This window comes from Planococcus citri, chromosome 5, assembly GCF_950023065.1.
Source record: "Planococcus citri chromosome 5, ihPlaCitr1.1, whole genome shotgun sequence".
Classification (NCBI taxonomy): Eukaryota; Metazoa; Arthropoda; class Insecta; order Hemiptera; family Pseudococcidae; genus Planococcus; species Planococcus citri.
The window spans coordinates 39,851,986-39,866,680 of record NC_088681.1 but is presented as its reverse complement, the minus strand read 5'-3'; the positions used below and the strand labels follow the sequence as shown (position 1 = coordinate 39,866,680).

The 14,695-nt window shown below is 35.7% G+C and overlaps 1 protein-coding gene across 1 annotated transcript; it reads right to left on the bottom strand.

Annotated features, from left to right (window-relative positions):
* Positions 1–7,986: 7,986 nt before the first annotated feature.
* Positions 7,987–14,409, bottom strand: LOC135846332 (leucine-rich repeat, immunoglobulin-like domain and transmembrane domain-containing protein 3). The gene has a single exon (XM_065365364.1). It carries the CDS (start codon positions 14,151–14,153, stop codon positions 12,303–12,305), a length of 1,851 nt encoding a protein of 616 aa, XP_065221436.1. The 5' UTR covers positions 14,154–14,409; the 3' UTR covers positions 7,987–12,302.
* Between the last annotated feature and the right edge of the window lie 286 nt (positions 14,410–14,695).

Here is a 14,695-nt window from a genome sequence, read left to right as displayed (position 1 = left end):
CAAGCTCTTCAATTTTTTCAGACCTTGGTAACATCTGCGCAAGCGGCAGGATATACTCGTACATTAGCGTATACGATGCACGATGCATAATGCAGGGTGTGCTGGTGCTGCACTTAAGGACGCGAAGATCTTGCGATCCGGGGGTGTAGAGGACCAAAACATAAAAATATCTGGTTACACGTTATACGTAGAAAAACGTATATAGCACGGTTGTGTTGTGGGCATGGGCACATAGCGCATATACGAGTACATGGCGGTGCAACTGGCAGTGCACCGTGCTGCTGCACCCACACGTCACACCTGTTAACAGCATGTGGCTGTAAGAAACCCAAAGTCAAGGTTGAGACTAATTTCATATTCCGTTTACTCATCTTAATCATCGAATTAACCATTTACAATAACGAATTAACGCCAAGGTTCCAAGGTAACGAGAGAAGAAAAATCTATCGCGTACAATCACAATCTGAATCCGAAGCCTCGCCGAAGAGCCAAACCCGTGTAATCCAAGTCACAGCCACGCATATACATAGGTACGCGTCCTATATTCGCGTTCGCGCTGAATTACGAGTACCTTGGTATGCATTATCTGGTCTCTGCGGCTCTGGCACGAGATACCATACTCGTTCGCGCCGCTGATGAAATAAAAAATCGTTTTTTTTACGTGCTGCTGCGACGTGGTATATTAATTCTTCTACTAAACACTTATCCGCCTACCACATCTCTTCGATCACAAGATTTTTACATTTAACAGCTTCTCGAAAATGTGACTAACACATTATCTCGTCGCACTCTGCGGACAACATCCCGTTCTTGTGACTCTCCGGCGGCCGGATTGGCGACGACTGCGACAATCCCATGGGGATAATCCGTCGTCGTCGTCTAGGTAGAGTCTCTTCGAATTCGAATTCGACCGCTATAGGTATACAGATTTAATTTATACATCCTCGTCATCGTCCACCAACTTGCAAAATACATCGACCAGAAAGATACGCGATGTGTATGATGGTAATTAGTAATCCATCGATGAAACATAATATAACCGAAACATTGATAGCAACCTGTTGCTCGCTAATAACAGGTTTATTAAGTAATTACGTCAAGTGTTGAAGAAACGCACTTACTCGTTAATTACTACGTAGAGTACTACTGCTGCGGCTCTTCCAATAATACCGCTAATCATTTTTTTTTCTCTCCTGCGCTCTTTTCCTTTCTATCGAATACACCACAGCCGGTAATGTACGCTTGTGTTATTTAATCATGTATATACATCACCGATGGAATGTTGCAAAAGCTGCCGCACCGACTTTCCAATTACCTTCTCGTGTCATGGATCATTTATATGTACGAAGTACGAACGCAGCATCGCATCGTACATTGCCAAATTTCTCACTTCAAAAGCACCGACTATACTGACGAATCAACGAAGACGTATGGTATATAGCTTCGAAGACTCCCTCGAGTCCTTCTTCTTCATCCTCAGCTGCACTTCGCATACTCTGTTCTCTAATTACTAGATGCAAATTGGGTTAAATTTGACGAGACCCTGAACTGCCTCAATGTCTTACAGACTACAAAAAAAAAATTAAAACCAAAAATGAAATCTATGACAACGATAATGATGACGACGACAACGACGACAGTTGACACAACGCAGTGTTTAGGGTTTGAATACATATACCTACTATTTTACTCAAACACGTGAGTGTTGTTTATTGTCCTTGTTGCATCACTTCACCTCTGTCTCCAATTGTAAGCATTTCTCTCTGGAGACCTATAAATCGAATTGTTATCTCAACCAAACAAGCTCATATTTCGATGACAGCGCGCGTCACTCGAATTGTCAAAACTAGGTATATCCAAATTGGTGGTTATTCGAGAATTTCAGGATGTCGTGCAAGTACCTATTTCCTGGAAGTCAATGAGCGCGTTCACTATTCACTCGTTTTGGGGGAAAATATTCGTAAACGTGTTTTCCTTCTTTTTTTCCCTCTATATTGTTGTTTTACTAGGACCTGTTATTATTTTGCGAAGTTTGGGTATTAGGGGTTGATTTTCATCGATGACAATACAATACGTAAAAAAAAAGAGCTCAACGTTTTGTCGACATCATTCAGATATTTTCTTTTCAATGAGGGTTCGACAAACGAATTTTTGAATAAATTAATGGAAATTGGAAATATCAGAAATGATGATTGAAATATCTCGGAAATTTCCGACGTATACTTAATGGTGTCAAAATTGTTTCAAAAGAGGTAATGATAAAAATATTATTTTATCCTTTTTAAAGATTCAATCAACCAAAACAATGAATAAAATAAGAATATTAGAAGTAATAATTGGAATACTATGGGAAATGCTTTTGTGAAATCATAGGACCTATACAATTTTATTTATGAGAAAAATTACCATATTTGAGTTGACTCAAATAAGATTGAACATCAAGAAAAACTGCATATTATGATCTCAAACACTATTATATGTAGGTATCTTATCATAAATCAACAAACTTTCAAACAGCAGAAAACATATCCGTTAACTTTCTTTCACGGGAGATTTTTACACCCATTTTTTTCTTATTTTTTGGATAAATGGTCTCTTTGTGTGTTTCAGCTTCGTGAGCTTCTTCCTAATTTCAATGTGAGTGATTAATGAGGACACTGACCAAAAAATGAATAGATACTTATTTGAACTTAACGATATCAAATTAGTAAGACTCGATATGATACAGCACAATGTTACAATTCCTAAACTTCTTCATAGCCGGGGAGCCCGCATAAGGATCTATTGTAACCCCCCCCCCCCGATCGATCCTCCAGGACAACTTCTTCCTTATAGGGGGAGTCACCGTACAAAATTAGATCGAACGATCAGGAATAAATTTATCACCAGTCAAAATTTCAAGTGCTAACGTGCTTTTTTCGATTTTTGGTGAATTTTTGAAAATCAAACTTGGGACAAAAATGAGGGAAAAAATCAAAATTTTACCAAATTGACCAAGAAAGCTGAAATTTGGGACATGCCCTATTTTCGACATGCCAAATCGATTGGAAACTGTTTCAAATCGTTTTGAGCAGTTCTGGAGCTTCCAGCAGATTTTTGAAACTCGAAATTCTCACAAAATTTTATCAAATGGAGTTGGAAAGCCGAAATTCATTCTGCAAACTAATTTCAATACGCTACGAAGTCAACTGCAGGTGGTTTTCAATTTGTTTTGGAGCCTCCAGCGACTTTTTGAAAATTACTGGAGCCTCCAGTAGATTTTTGAAACTTGAAATTTCCCAAAATTTCATTTAAAAGTGGTTTTGAAGCTTCCAGCTACTTTTTGGAAATTTCAATTTTCCAAAAAACGCCATACAACCTTTCAAAGAGTCGCTCGAGGCTCCAAAACGACTTGAAATCCACCAGCAGTCGACTTCGTAGCGTATTGAAATTAGTTCGCAAATTGAATTTCGGCTTTCCATCTTCATTTGATGAAATTTTGGGAAATTTCAAGTTTCAAAGATCTACTGGAGGCTCCAGTAATTTTCAAAAAATCGCTGGAGGCTCCAAATTGATTTGAAATTCACCAGCAGTCGACTTTGTGGAGTACCTATTGAAATTAGTTTGCAGAATGAATTTTGGCTTTTCATTTCCATTTGATGAAATTTTGGGAAAGTTCAAGTTTCAAAAATCTACTGGAGGCTCAAGTAATTTTCAAAAAGTCGCTGGAGGCTCTAAAATGACTTGAAATCCACCAGCAGTCGACTTTGTAGCGTATTGAAATCAGTTCGCAACGTGAATTTCGGCTTTCCATCTTCATTTGATGAAATTTTGGGAAATTTCAAGTTTCAAAAATCTACTGGAGGCTCAAGTAATTTCCAAAAAGTCGCTGGAGGCTCCAAAATGACTTGAAATTCACCAGCAGTCGACTTCGTGGAGTATTGAAATTAGTTTGCAGAATGAATTTCGGTTTTTTATCTCCATTTGATGAAATTTTGGGAAAGTTCAAGTTTCGAAAATCTACTGGATGCTCAAGTAATTTTCAAAACGTCGCTGGAGGCTCCAAAATGACTTGAAATTCACCAGCAGTCGACTTCGTGGAGTATTGAAATTAGTTTGCAGAATGAATTTCGGTTTTTCATCTCCATTTGATGAAATTTTGGGAAAGTTCAAGTTTCAAAAATCTACTGGAGGATCCAGTAATTTTCAAAAAGTCGCTGGAGGCTCCAAATTTTAAGAATCGCAGTTCAATTTCAATTCCCTGACGCTTTGATAATTAGAAACGACTCTTATGTCTTTAATATATAGGAGGAAAAAAAGACAAATTGGAACCAGACATAGCAAATACCACAAAAAAGCTGAAAAATTCCATTTTCATTTTTCAATTCTGCAGCCCTGATCGTCACTACCAAATTTTTAGCATTTTGACTTGGTTTAAGGGGATAGGTTACGGTGAAGGGAGAAGTTCAGAGAGATGAGATCAAAAAAAAATCTTCGAATTGTTAATAATTGATATGACATCTTCATTTTTAAAATTTTTAGAATTTTGATCAAAAATGAGCACCCTTTTGCCTAAAAAAGTTATGTCAAGATCCCATTTTGAAAATTAATGTGTTGAAAAGAGGGTAAAAAAGAACCCATGTTAAGTATTGAAATGAGAATATTACTCCAAATCAGTCAACTCTCCTCGATATTTATTATTTGGAATATTTTACGCATCTATTGAAGACGGCAGAGGAGGAGTTGGAGTTGACAATATTTCTCTAATTTCCGTAGGTATACAAGGCAAATTCTATTCTACCCACACAGGAGGACGATCATTAATAAACATTTTTTCAATAATTTCAATCAACGTAAACTTTCTTCTTCATCGCCTTTCAAAATTAAAAAAAAAAAAAAACAAACTCGCACTAAAAATAACCACACGAATATACAAAATTAATAACAAAACCGTTAAACCAAAGACCTAAGAAATCCATTGAATTACCTCATTCCAATTCCAATATCTTTCATTCTCACACAGCTTGAAAACTCCATTAAAATGTACCCACTTAAAACAATTTTTTTTTATTCCTTTTTAACTGCGATACAAAACAGTACCTACTTCCCTTATACGGCTACACACAGTACACACACCCTCTTGAAAATAACCGTTTACCATCACATCGCACTCAAAAAATCACCATTTCTGTCGAACCAGAGAACACACAACACGCGAGTTATTTCAATTTACACCTCGTAAAAGTGAAAAAGTACTCGACGCTACATAAAGCACTCACGTCGGTCGGTCGCAATCGCAAATTCCCAAACGTGTAGATTTCAAGTTCACTCGATTGATAATAAATTCACTGGATATCTGAAAATAGCACCTAATTTACTATTACTTTTGTTTATTTTCATTCTAGAAAAGATACGAATTGGCAAAGATTCAAAACAACGTTTTATAAAATTTATGTATATGTATGGGGAATGGTTTCAACAACGAATATACGAATACTTCACACTAAAAATACCTATGGTCGTCGAGAGGAATGCTGTTTTTACACTTTCATTTATCCAAATTCGAGTGATTTACGGATAATGGCGCCTGCGACGACGCAGGGAAAAACGAGGTGACCCGAGAACTGGCATGATTGTTTTTGAGTCACCTGGATTCCAGATGAAAGAAAAATAATATTAACCGGTTTGTCAATGTGTGACAGCAATGGAAAGAAGAAAGGAAGACGCATTAGGTCTTATTATAAAATAATTATCTTTTTACCTGAAATGGCAATTAGATCTGTACTTTTATTACGTGCGTATAATATGTATATAGTAGGTATACGTTTTGTAGATGTGTATAAGGTATAATGAATAATGTAAAAGAGATGCATCTATACAATAACGGATTCGTTTTTTATTCGTACATTTTCCATTCCCAACGTAAACGCTATCAAATTGTTTTTTGATTGGTATAAATGGAAATTATTCGACTTTTTTAGGACGACGTTAACTATTTAAATGAAGAATAATTAACCTTTTGGGATCGTAAATCTTGTAATGAGATTCTGATCGAGTGTGAAAATTTGTGAATCATTTTTACGAGACAATTGTATCATCGGTTATATGGGGGGCAATAAACGAAAACGAATAGCCCAATCGAAAATAGTACTTTGTTTTGAAATTGCTATCAGCGACGATAACGAGATTACCATTCTTGAATAGCACAAACGATATAAGATTTACGCGTAGGTGATACATTTATGCGACACATGGCACTAACCATGAGAAAAAGATTACATCAATTTCAACATGCCGCAGATGTACATTTCGGGTATTTTGAAACGCGCAGAGATTGTTTACATTGAGTTCAGGCAGCCGCACCGGCAGTATCTCACTCAGCAGTACGAAATATGGGATTGTTTTCACGAGTTGATAAAAATTATTATACAATCCAAAACCGCACGAAATCTGTTCGGGTTTTTTAACCAAAAAAAAAAACACAGATATACGAAATGAACCTACGAAAAATACTACAACCATAGAGTACTCTATTCGGTAACAATCCGTGCGTGAACTATTAAAAACCGCACCTGCATTTCACGCCCAGATTGACAAAAGCTATACAATACTCACCACACCCGCATTCATGCGATGAATTTTACCGAAAGAAAATGCAACAGGAAATATCTTCTAGTTTCAAATCTTTACCTGAGATTAGGACGAGTACGCCTTATTCCTTTCTATACAGCTGCATTCAACTCAGGCGAACTTTCATCATCAAATGGAAGATGCTGTAAACACAACGTACTTCAAGCACTTGGAAAAATGGAAATTAATTTGAATTAAAATGAATTGAACTAATCTTACTCGAAGAATTTTCTTCGTCCACAGTAACTTTCATCCTTTGAGGCTCTGATAATTATAGTTAGTAACCCAAAAGCACCAAATCAAGCTCGAACCCGACACGACGAACCCAGAACCCAGAAAAATCCAATGAAGAATTTTGTGATTCAATGAAACCGACAGGCAATAGATTTCCGAATACATGATTCGCGATTTTGCACATTTCGCACAGAAGTATCAAACAAAACGCAATAATAATATCCGAAAAAGTGAAAAACACGAGGTTTTTCATCCATTTTCCTACATCATTTACTTTATCAATCATTCAAAATTCAAATCAAAACAAAACATGATTCATCCCTTGAATCAGTGTTCCCATTCTTGTGGTCCTTAAACGTCAACAAATATCACACACTGGTTACTACTGCTCGTAGTGCTCGTTCATTGACTTTTTTAGTTTTTTTGGTACGTTTAATTAATAAAGCACTTCGTTTAATATTAATAATCGCATTTTTTGCCAAACAAACATAGATTTCAATCAAAATACGCAGGAAACTGCACAATGAATGATGCAGAAAAAACCAACCACCTGTTGCGCAAATGAGAAATGACTGATTTCGTACTAGAAAAAAATCCTTTGTAACGCTCAATCAAGCATTTTTAATTTTCTAATTTAAACAAAAAAATCAATCGTCGAAGAGAATTAGGTATTGAATTATTAATGCAAATTGATTTAACTTTAGATTACCTATGTACTTTAGATTTCATTATCAGAGGTCAAAGAACTGAAAACGGTTGAATGAATATTTATAAGCCATTTTATATTTTGTTTTCTTAGTTATTTTTTTCAACAATAATTCACATCGTGCTGTTGAACATCTGGAAATGTATTTCCATACTGAATTATTTTGTAAATAAGTGCAACTAAAAATCGATCACGAAAACAATCATTATATTTTTATGTACGTAGTAATTTAATAACACATCTTTTAAATATTGTAGAATTTGTAATCGCTCGGTATGGTAATATTTCATCTATGCATCGATGTGTTCATACAATTTGTTATTTGTTGCAATATTTTGCATATGGAATAATCGACTACGTGTGATACAAGTTAGTCATCATAAAAATGATGTGTAATTTTCCCAGAAAATAAAAGTCATTCAAAAAGAAAACTCATATAAGATTATACGAAACTTCTAAGAATTTATTTTGTTTTGTTTACATAGCTATAAAAATACACAAAAAAAAACACGTAAAGAGGACAAAAATTGAGAAAAAAAAGAATACACATAACAAAACGGAAATACAAAAATTACATACTTTCTTAGATGTTAAATTTCATTGTTTCCAAACAATTACAACAAAACTAACGGAACATCGAGGTTATCTTTCCAAATAACGTTATACAAAGTTGCGTATGTATATTTCAATAAAGATACCGACCAAAATTAACTGGTTCAGTGAGTTAAATTGTCGTTAATTTAAGTAATAATACATTACACAACGATCAATATAATGAAATTTTCCATTACAATATTAAAAATTTCAATTACGCGTAGCGCTGCATTTTCATAATTACAAAGAGTGTGTATGTGAAAAAATACAATTTAATTAACCACTATATTTATGGAATGATAACCATTTCGATTGCGCGAGAGTTTCAACGTAATTGTGGAATTTACTTATGCAGATGAAAAAAAAAAAGGAAAAAAATTTACATCCAAATGAATTCTCTCAAGAGGAGGAACTTGGTTTATATACGCCCGGATCATTCAACTTATACGACTAAATTAAAACTAAAATCAGTTGCTTAAGAATAATAATGCTGACTAGAAAATTAAAAATGAACTTTTACGCGAATTTAGGGTAAAAGTAGACAGGTATTATCCTTAAACAACTGAATGAGAGACTCGTTACATAAACTATCGCATGTTTCGACTATATAGATTCGTACTGTTTTTGAAATAATATGAAAAAAATACCTATTTTTAGCTCGCCCGAGGTATTATTTACTGTCCGGATTGACCGGGAGAGATGTAAACGGCGCCCTAGCTCATTTCGTAATTTAGATTCCAATAAATTATGATTTAATGATGAATTCATGACTTACGACTGTAATTATACTTTACAAAGTTGGCTTGAAAAATTTCTCTGATAGGATTGCTCAACAAGAATACATAGTATTTGATTTGGACGCTTGATTGAATTTTGTATCGGCGTTCGACAAAATATGGTCGTTATTACAAACTGGAATGTTTTCATGTACCATCGAGTTATCGACTATTTATTTATATACACATATTTGAGTAGGTAGGTACGTAAGTATACTGCGTATTCTGACTACATGTATTGCATTTTAGCTGACAGAATCGATAATTTCGACGGGAATGTGACGATTATAATTCGTCATTGTTTAATTTTCTCAACGAATTTTAGATTAAGTTATCCAAGACTAATGAACAAATATGTACAGATGATTAAGTATCGATATTTTGTTGAATAATTGCAGCGATGCCAAGAACAACGCTTTTCTTCGTATAGTCAAAATACCTAAAAAGAATTTATAATTATCGATACAACTTTATCCGCGTTATATTTTCAAACAGCATATTCAATTTCAAGGTTTTAATACATATTTGATCATGAATTTTAAACTTCTGGTTTCAATAAGTAGGTAGAATACTACCGTAGCCTATGTACGGATACGGTCTATAAAGGAAATAAAAAACAAAGTTCTGCAGTCAAGTTACTCAACATTGAAGGTAAGATACCAGTTGCCTCAAAAATTACTACATCACGTTTCAGCAGCAATTTTTTCGTCAACATAAATCAGAAATTTTGCACAATTAAATGCTTGTATTTAGTTTACACTACAGTAGTATGTACTTACTAAACTGTCAAAACATCGTACTTATAATGCCGATAACGAAATACGTAATGATGATCATTTCGAATATTGTAACAATAAAAAGATCCTAACAATACCCTCATTTATTTACATCATTACAATTTCTCTGATTGCTCATTTTTTCACAATGAATGCTTGCATAGTTTGTAGAAATGACAAAACAATTGTTTCACTTTCAACATCATATTAAATTTTGACGATTTCTAAGTGGTGAGCGTTATTTGCGATGATTTGAAATAAAATTGTGAGTTTTCTTTCTTTTTCTTTTGTTTTTGTACCCAGACCTACGTAACAATGTATAGAAAAACCCTGTTTTCAAGCTATAACACCAAGTCAGTACATGTCCAACATGTACAAATTTATTTTAAAAATTCACGTTGTTGACATAGCAGCAAATATGTTTATGTTTTAACACGTTTTTTTATCGCTGTTAAAACGTTTTACGATGTAAATTTAATATGCTAACTTGAAAATTTAAATAAACATCATTTACAACGTTTGTCAATTAATGAACAAGCATGTAAGGGGAACCTCCCTAATTATACCTGATCAGCAGAATGACAAGACGAACTTTTAGTAAATCAGTTTCTCCGGCAGTACAGATAATACATTTTGAGCGAGCTATAGATTGAATTTATAGTAACAGCGAAACTTTCTCGACATGACTTAAACTTATAACTAGATTGTACATTTAAAAGGAATTCTATTTCAAAGATGAAATTTTATTTTTTTTAAAAAAACTCCAATATCAAATACTCTTAGCTGCGATAAAGTAGGTATGGTGGGTTTGAATTACAAACAAAATTTGGTATAATAAATGATTAAAAATTGAATTACCTATCTGAGAAAATAAAATAAAATTGAAAACGAATGATAGATAATATTAATAAGTCAAAATTTGAGGAGTTCGAAATCACTGCGAATTACACATTATAATCTGTTCCAAATTCTTGATAGACAATTAGTACTTATGAAAAAAAAGAGCGAGATAAAATGATGAAAATGAAATCTAAATTTCTTCAAAATGTCAAAGCTATATAAGGTAAGTATAATTGTGATTTTTCAAGCTCACAGATGATGAATCAATAGCTTGAATTTTCTGATTAATGGAAAGTACCTATATTATGTAGTATATGTAGGTCCGTTCAAGTTCAAGACCAGGTAATTTAGATACGAATATAAGAAATCAAAATTCAAAGTGTTTGTGGTTTGCAGACAGACATATCGAGCTCTTGCAGACTTGCAAACAAATTTTGAGTTAAGATATTAAGGTTGGTCATAGCGAACAGTAGAAATAATAACACATGGTTTGTTGATGATAATTGATAATATTCTACTAATCACATTTTTAAACAAAGGAAGGACTGTCTTTTGGGGTGCTCGATTTTGCATGTGTACTAACAAGGCCAGAAAATTTGGTCATTTTTGAACAATAATCAGAATGATATTAACACCCAGTGGGTGGTTGATGAATCAGAATTTCATTTTAATCATCTCATCTCAGTGAAGCAGTGAAGTCTATTTCTGACTTTTGGAGTTTTCAAAGAATTAAAATTTAAAATTCTATCTGCCATTTTGCAGAACTGCACGCCTTGATTATTTTTCACAAACATCTTAAATGTGGCAACACTGCAAACTCTTCAAAACTTATCATTTTTTATCAAAACATCAAAAACGAAACAAAACCGGTTCAAATCTAAAGTAAAAGTTGATTAAATCAGCATTAAATGCCATAAATGCAGAAAATGGAACAGATTATGAATTCAACACTTCGAAAACACACGTTGACCAAAGAGTAATCCATACATGATCATCGACTTTCTACGAATGTAGGTACTAAATAATTCGTGATGCTTCTTTGTAACAAAACGATTGTGAGTAAGTATGGTATCCTAATTGATTAGTCATTTTCGATTAACAAATATTACGCGCTCTCAATTTATAGTCGATATGGTCTGTTAACCTTGAAATAGGGTTATTTACGAATTTAATTGCGCGATTAATTGTGTAGAAAGTGTTGGCGCTCGAATTAGGGTCGAAAACGCGGAAAAATTATGTTTAACTTTCTAACTACTATAAGGTCAATTTGCAGATTCGTACCTATTGGATTGCCACATGTGTTTCGGATGAAATGGCCGCGACTCCGAACTCGAAGTGAGTATAAATATTCTCTTATAAAATAAAACAGATCAACGAAATAACATAACAAGGGGGATTTTGATTTCGATAGGTGAATTCTATATTACAAACGTAGCTTGGGAAGGGAAACGAGAGAAGACTACAATTTGACTGAATTTATAGTTACACGTAAATTCGCCCGTATATATCGGTGCACATAACAAAAAAGCTTCCGTGATTGGTATTCACCATAAAAAATAAGGTTTTTACGAACCTCGCGTAATATCGCCATAGCGTTTTTCAAAAAGAAAAAAAGGGAAATGAAAAAACCTATATACACGAACAGAAGAAAAAAACATGCGTATTTACATAAATAGATTAACCTACTCACAGCCTCGTTTACGTAAAACGAAAAGAAAAAAAAATCATAAAAAATATATGAGGAAATATTTGAATAAAGTATAAGTTTTAAACATCAGTACCGCATCTTTGATACCTTCTGTCGGCAGGCGAATTCCTGGAATGTGGCATGGTTTGAAATGCTGGCGGCGGAACCGGCGGAGGACCGGAACACATCGGCGGATACACCGGTACACCTCGTTGCCATACTTTCAACGTTTTGGCGCAAGGCTGACTAATACCATTTTCGGGCAAAATTGGTAAACCGTAGTCCGGCGGGTAATCGTTGGACATACGACTACTATGGGTAAAAACATCGTCGCTGCCTGAGCCGGCGCTAACGGTATCAACGATGATGGGCATACGATCGTGGATATCGTAATTGAACCCTGATGAGCTGGCGGCTCTCGGCATGGCGTAAGATTTTTGCCAATTTTGACAATAGTCGCTGATCGGTCTGGTAATTGGAAGCGGCGTAATGCAAGTTGAGTCACGTACGTTGGTACCGCTAATAAGGTCAGGATTCGAGAAAGCAGGGTTACCGATATCGCTGAGACTGCGACTGTACGATAAATCAGAAGTGACGGTGAACGCTTTACCGGATTCGGATTTTATCTCCGAGTCGTGACTTTTCTGCGAGGACGTCTCCATCGAGTTCTTTTCCGGCGGTGATTTGACATTCTGCGAAGTATCCTTCGAACCTCCACCGTACGACGATAGTCGAATTTTCTTCACTAATAATAAAATAACGATCAACATGAATAAAATCAGAACTCCTAGACCGACGGTGATGGCGTTGATGTTGGTCGAACTCAACGATACGATGCTGCTGGGAGGAGGTAACACGTAAACGGTGAAATTGGCTTCGTCGTTACCGGCTCGATTTTCAGCAACGCAATGGTATTCTCCGGCATCTTTTTCTTCGACTTTTTTCATAACTAGTTTGCTGCGTTTATCGTATATGTCGTCTTCGGAGTCGATGATGAATATACGCTGAGAACTATCGAAACCGGTGTTATTCGGAAGGATGTGGCTGCTGCCGAAGTACCAACTGATCGTAGCGACTGGATCGGATTCGACTCTGCATTCGATGGTGACATTATCGCCGATGACTGATTCGACGTAACGGATATCGGTTTTAATCGAAGGACGGCATGCGAAATCGGCGGAATCTAGTTCAGCCAGCGATTTATCTTTGATACGTTCGGGACCACCGGAACACAATATGGGCGTTGGGATGTTGATTTTGCGATCATCGATCAACGTTTTGACAGCTCTCAAATGACAATCACAACGCCACCTATTGCCATCCAGTTCGATGGATTTCAATTTGACCAAATCCTCCAGTGTATCGACGTGTAGATCTTGCAATTGATTACCGTTCAGCTTCAAGTACTCCAAGTTTGAAAGTTTATCGAACGCTTTAGAACGCACTGATTGAATATCACAATGAGATAAATCCAAACGAATGAGATTCGGCACAAACCCGAACGAAAACGGTTCAACTTTCTGGATAGGATTATGAGCTAAACTGATATTCCTCAAGAAAGGAATATCCTCGAATGCCAGAGACGGTATATGGGTGAGTAAATTATCGGATAAATCGATTTCGATCAAATTCGCCAGCCCACGAAACGCGTACCGATCGATTTGACCGAGATGGCACGATCTCATGTACATTTTCTGCAGATCCATCAACCCGGATCTTTGAAACGTTTCGCGATGTAAACTTTGCAAATCATTGCCGGATATATCGAGCACTTGGGTTTCTTTTTCGATACCATTCGGAATGGTAATCAGACCACGATCCGAACACTCGACTGTTTTTTTACCACTTTTCCATTTGCACGAACACTCGGTCGGGCATCCCGCACAGTACGAAACTAACACCAAGATTACACTACACAATGGCCAAATCATGGCGAAAAAACGATCATTCGACGGCACAACAGACACCAATAATCGCGAATATTATTTCAAAATGTACACGACACAGCAACGTAAAATTATCGCAGCCAAATAACTTCACCGTTAAACCATACTAACGCACTAGAAAGCGCGAACCGCGAACTGTACATACACGAAACACAGTATCGTAGCAACGGCGCGATAACAAACGAGTGACTCGTATGAGCGACACTGGAAACTCGAAGTCGTAGACTGGAAGCCGTAAAAACGATAGCCTTAGAACGCGTCACGATTTCGGTCTCATCCTCTCTTCCACTCCCTTGCTCCACTCCTTACAACTCGCGGTTCGCGCCGATCGTGAGTAATCAGTGAAAAATTAAAGTTCCAGATAAGGGAAGTATAGGTATACGCATACGCCATATTGGTTCTAACCAACAGATGTAAACATTATCAGAACGTATTATGTATGCATATGTACAATCTTACGTGTAAAAAATGCAATTTTTTCGATTGTTTGCGGGTTTGGGTGAATTTGTATGTAGTTTAGAACTAAA

Bases quoted from the DNA above. Each gene is read 5' to 3' on its own strand.
- LOC135846332 (XM_065365364.1), bottom strand. From the start codon at position 14,153: ATGATTTGGCCATTGTGTAGTGTAATCTTGGTGTTAGTTTCGTACTGT.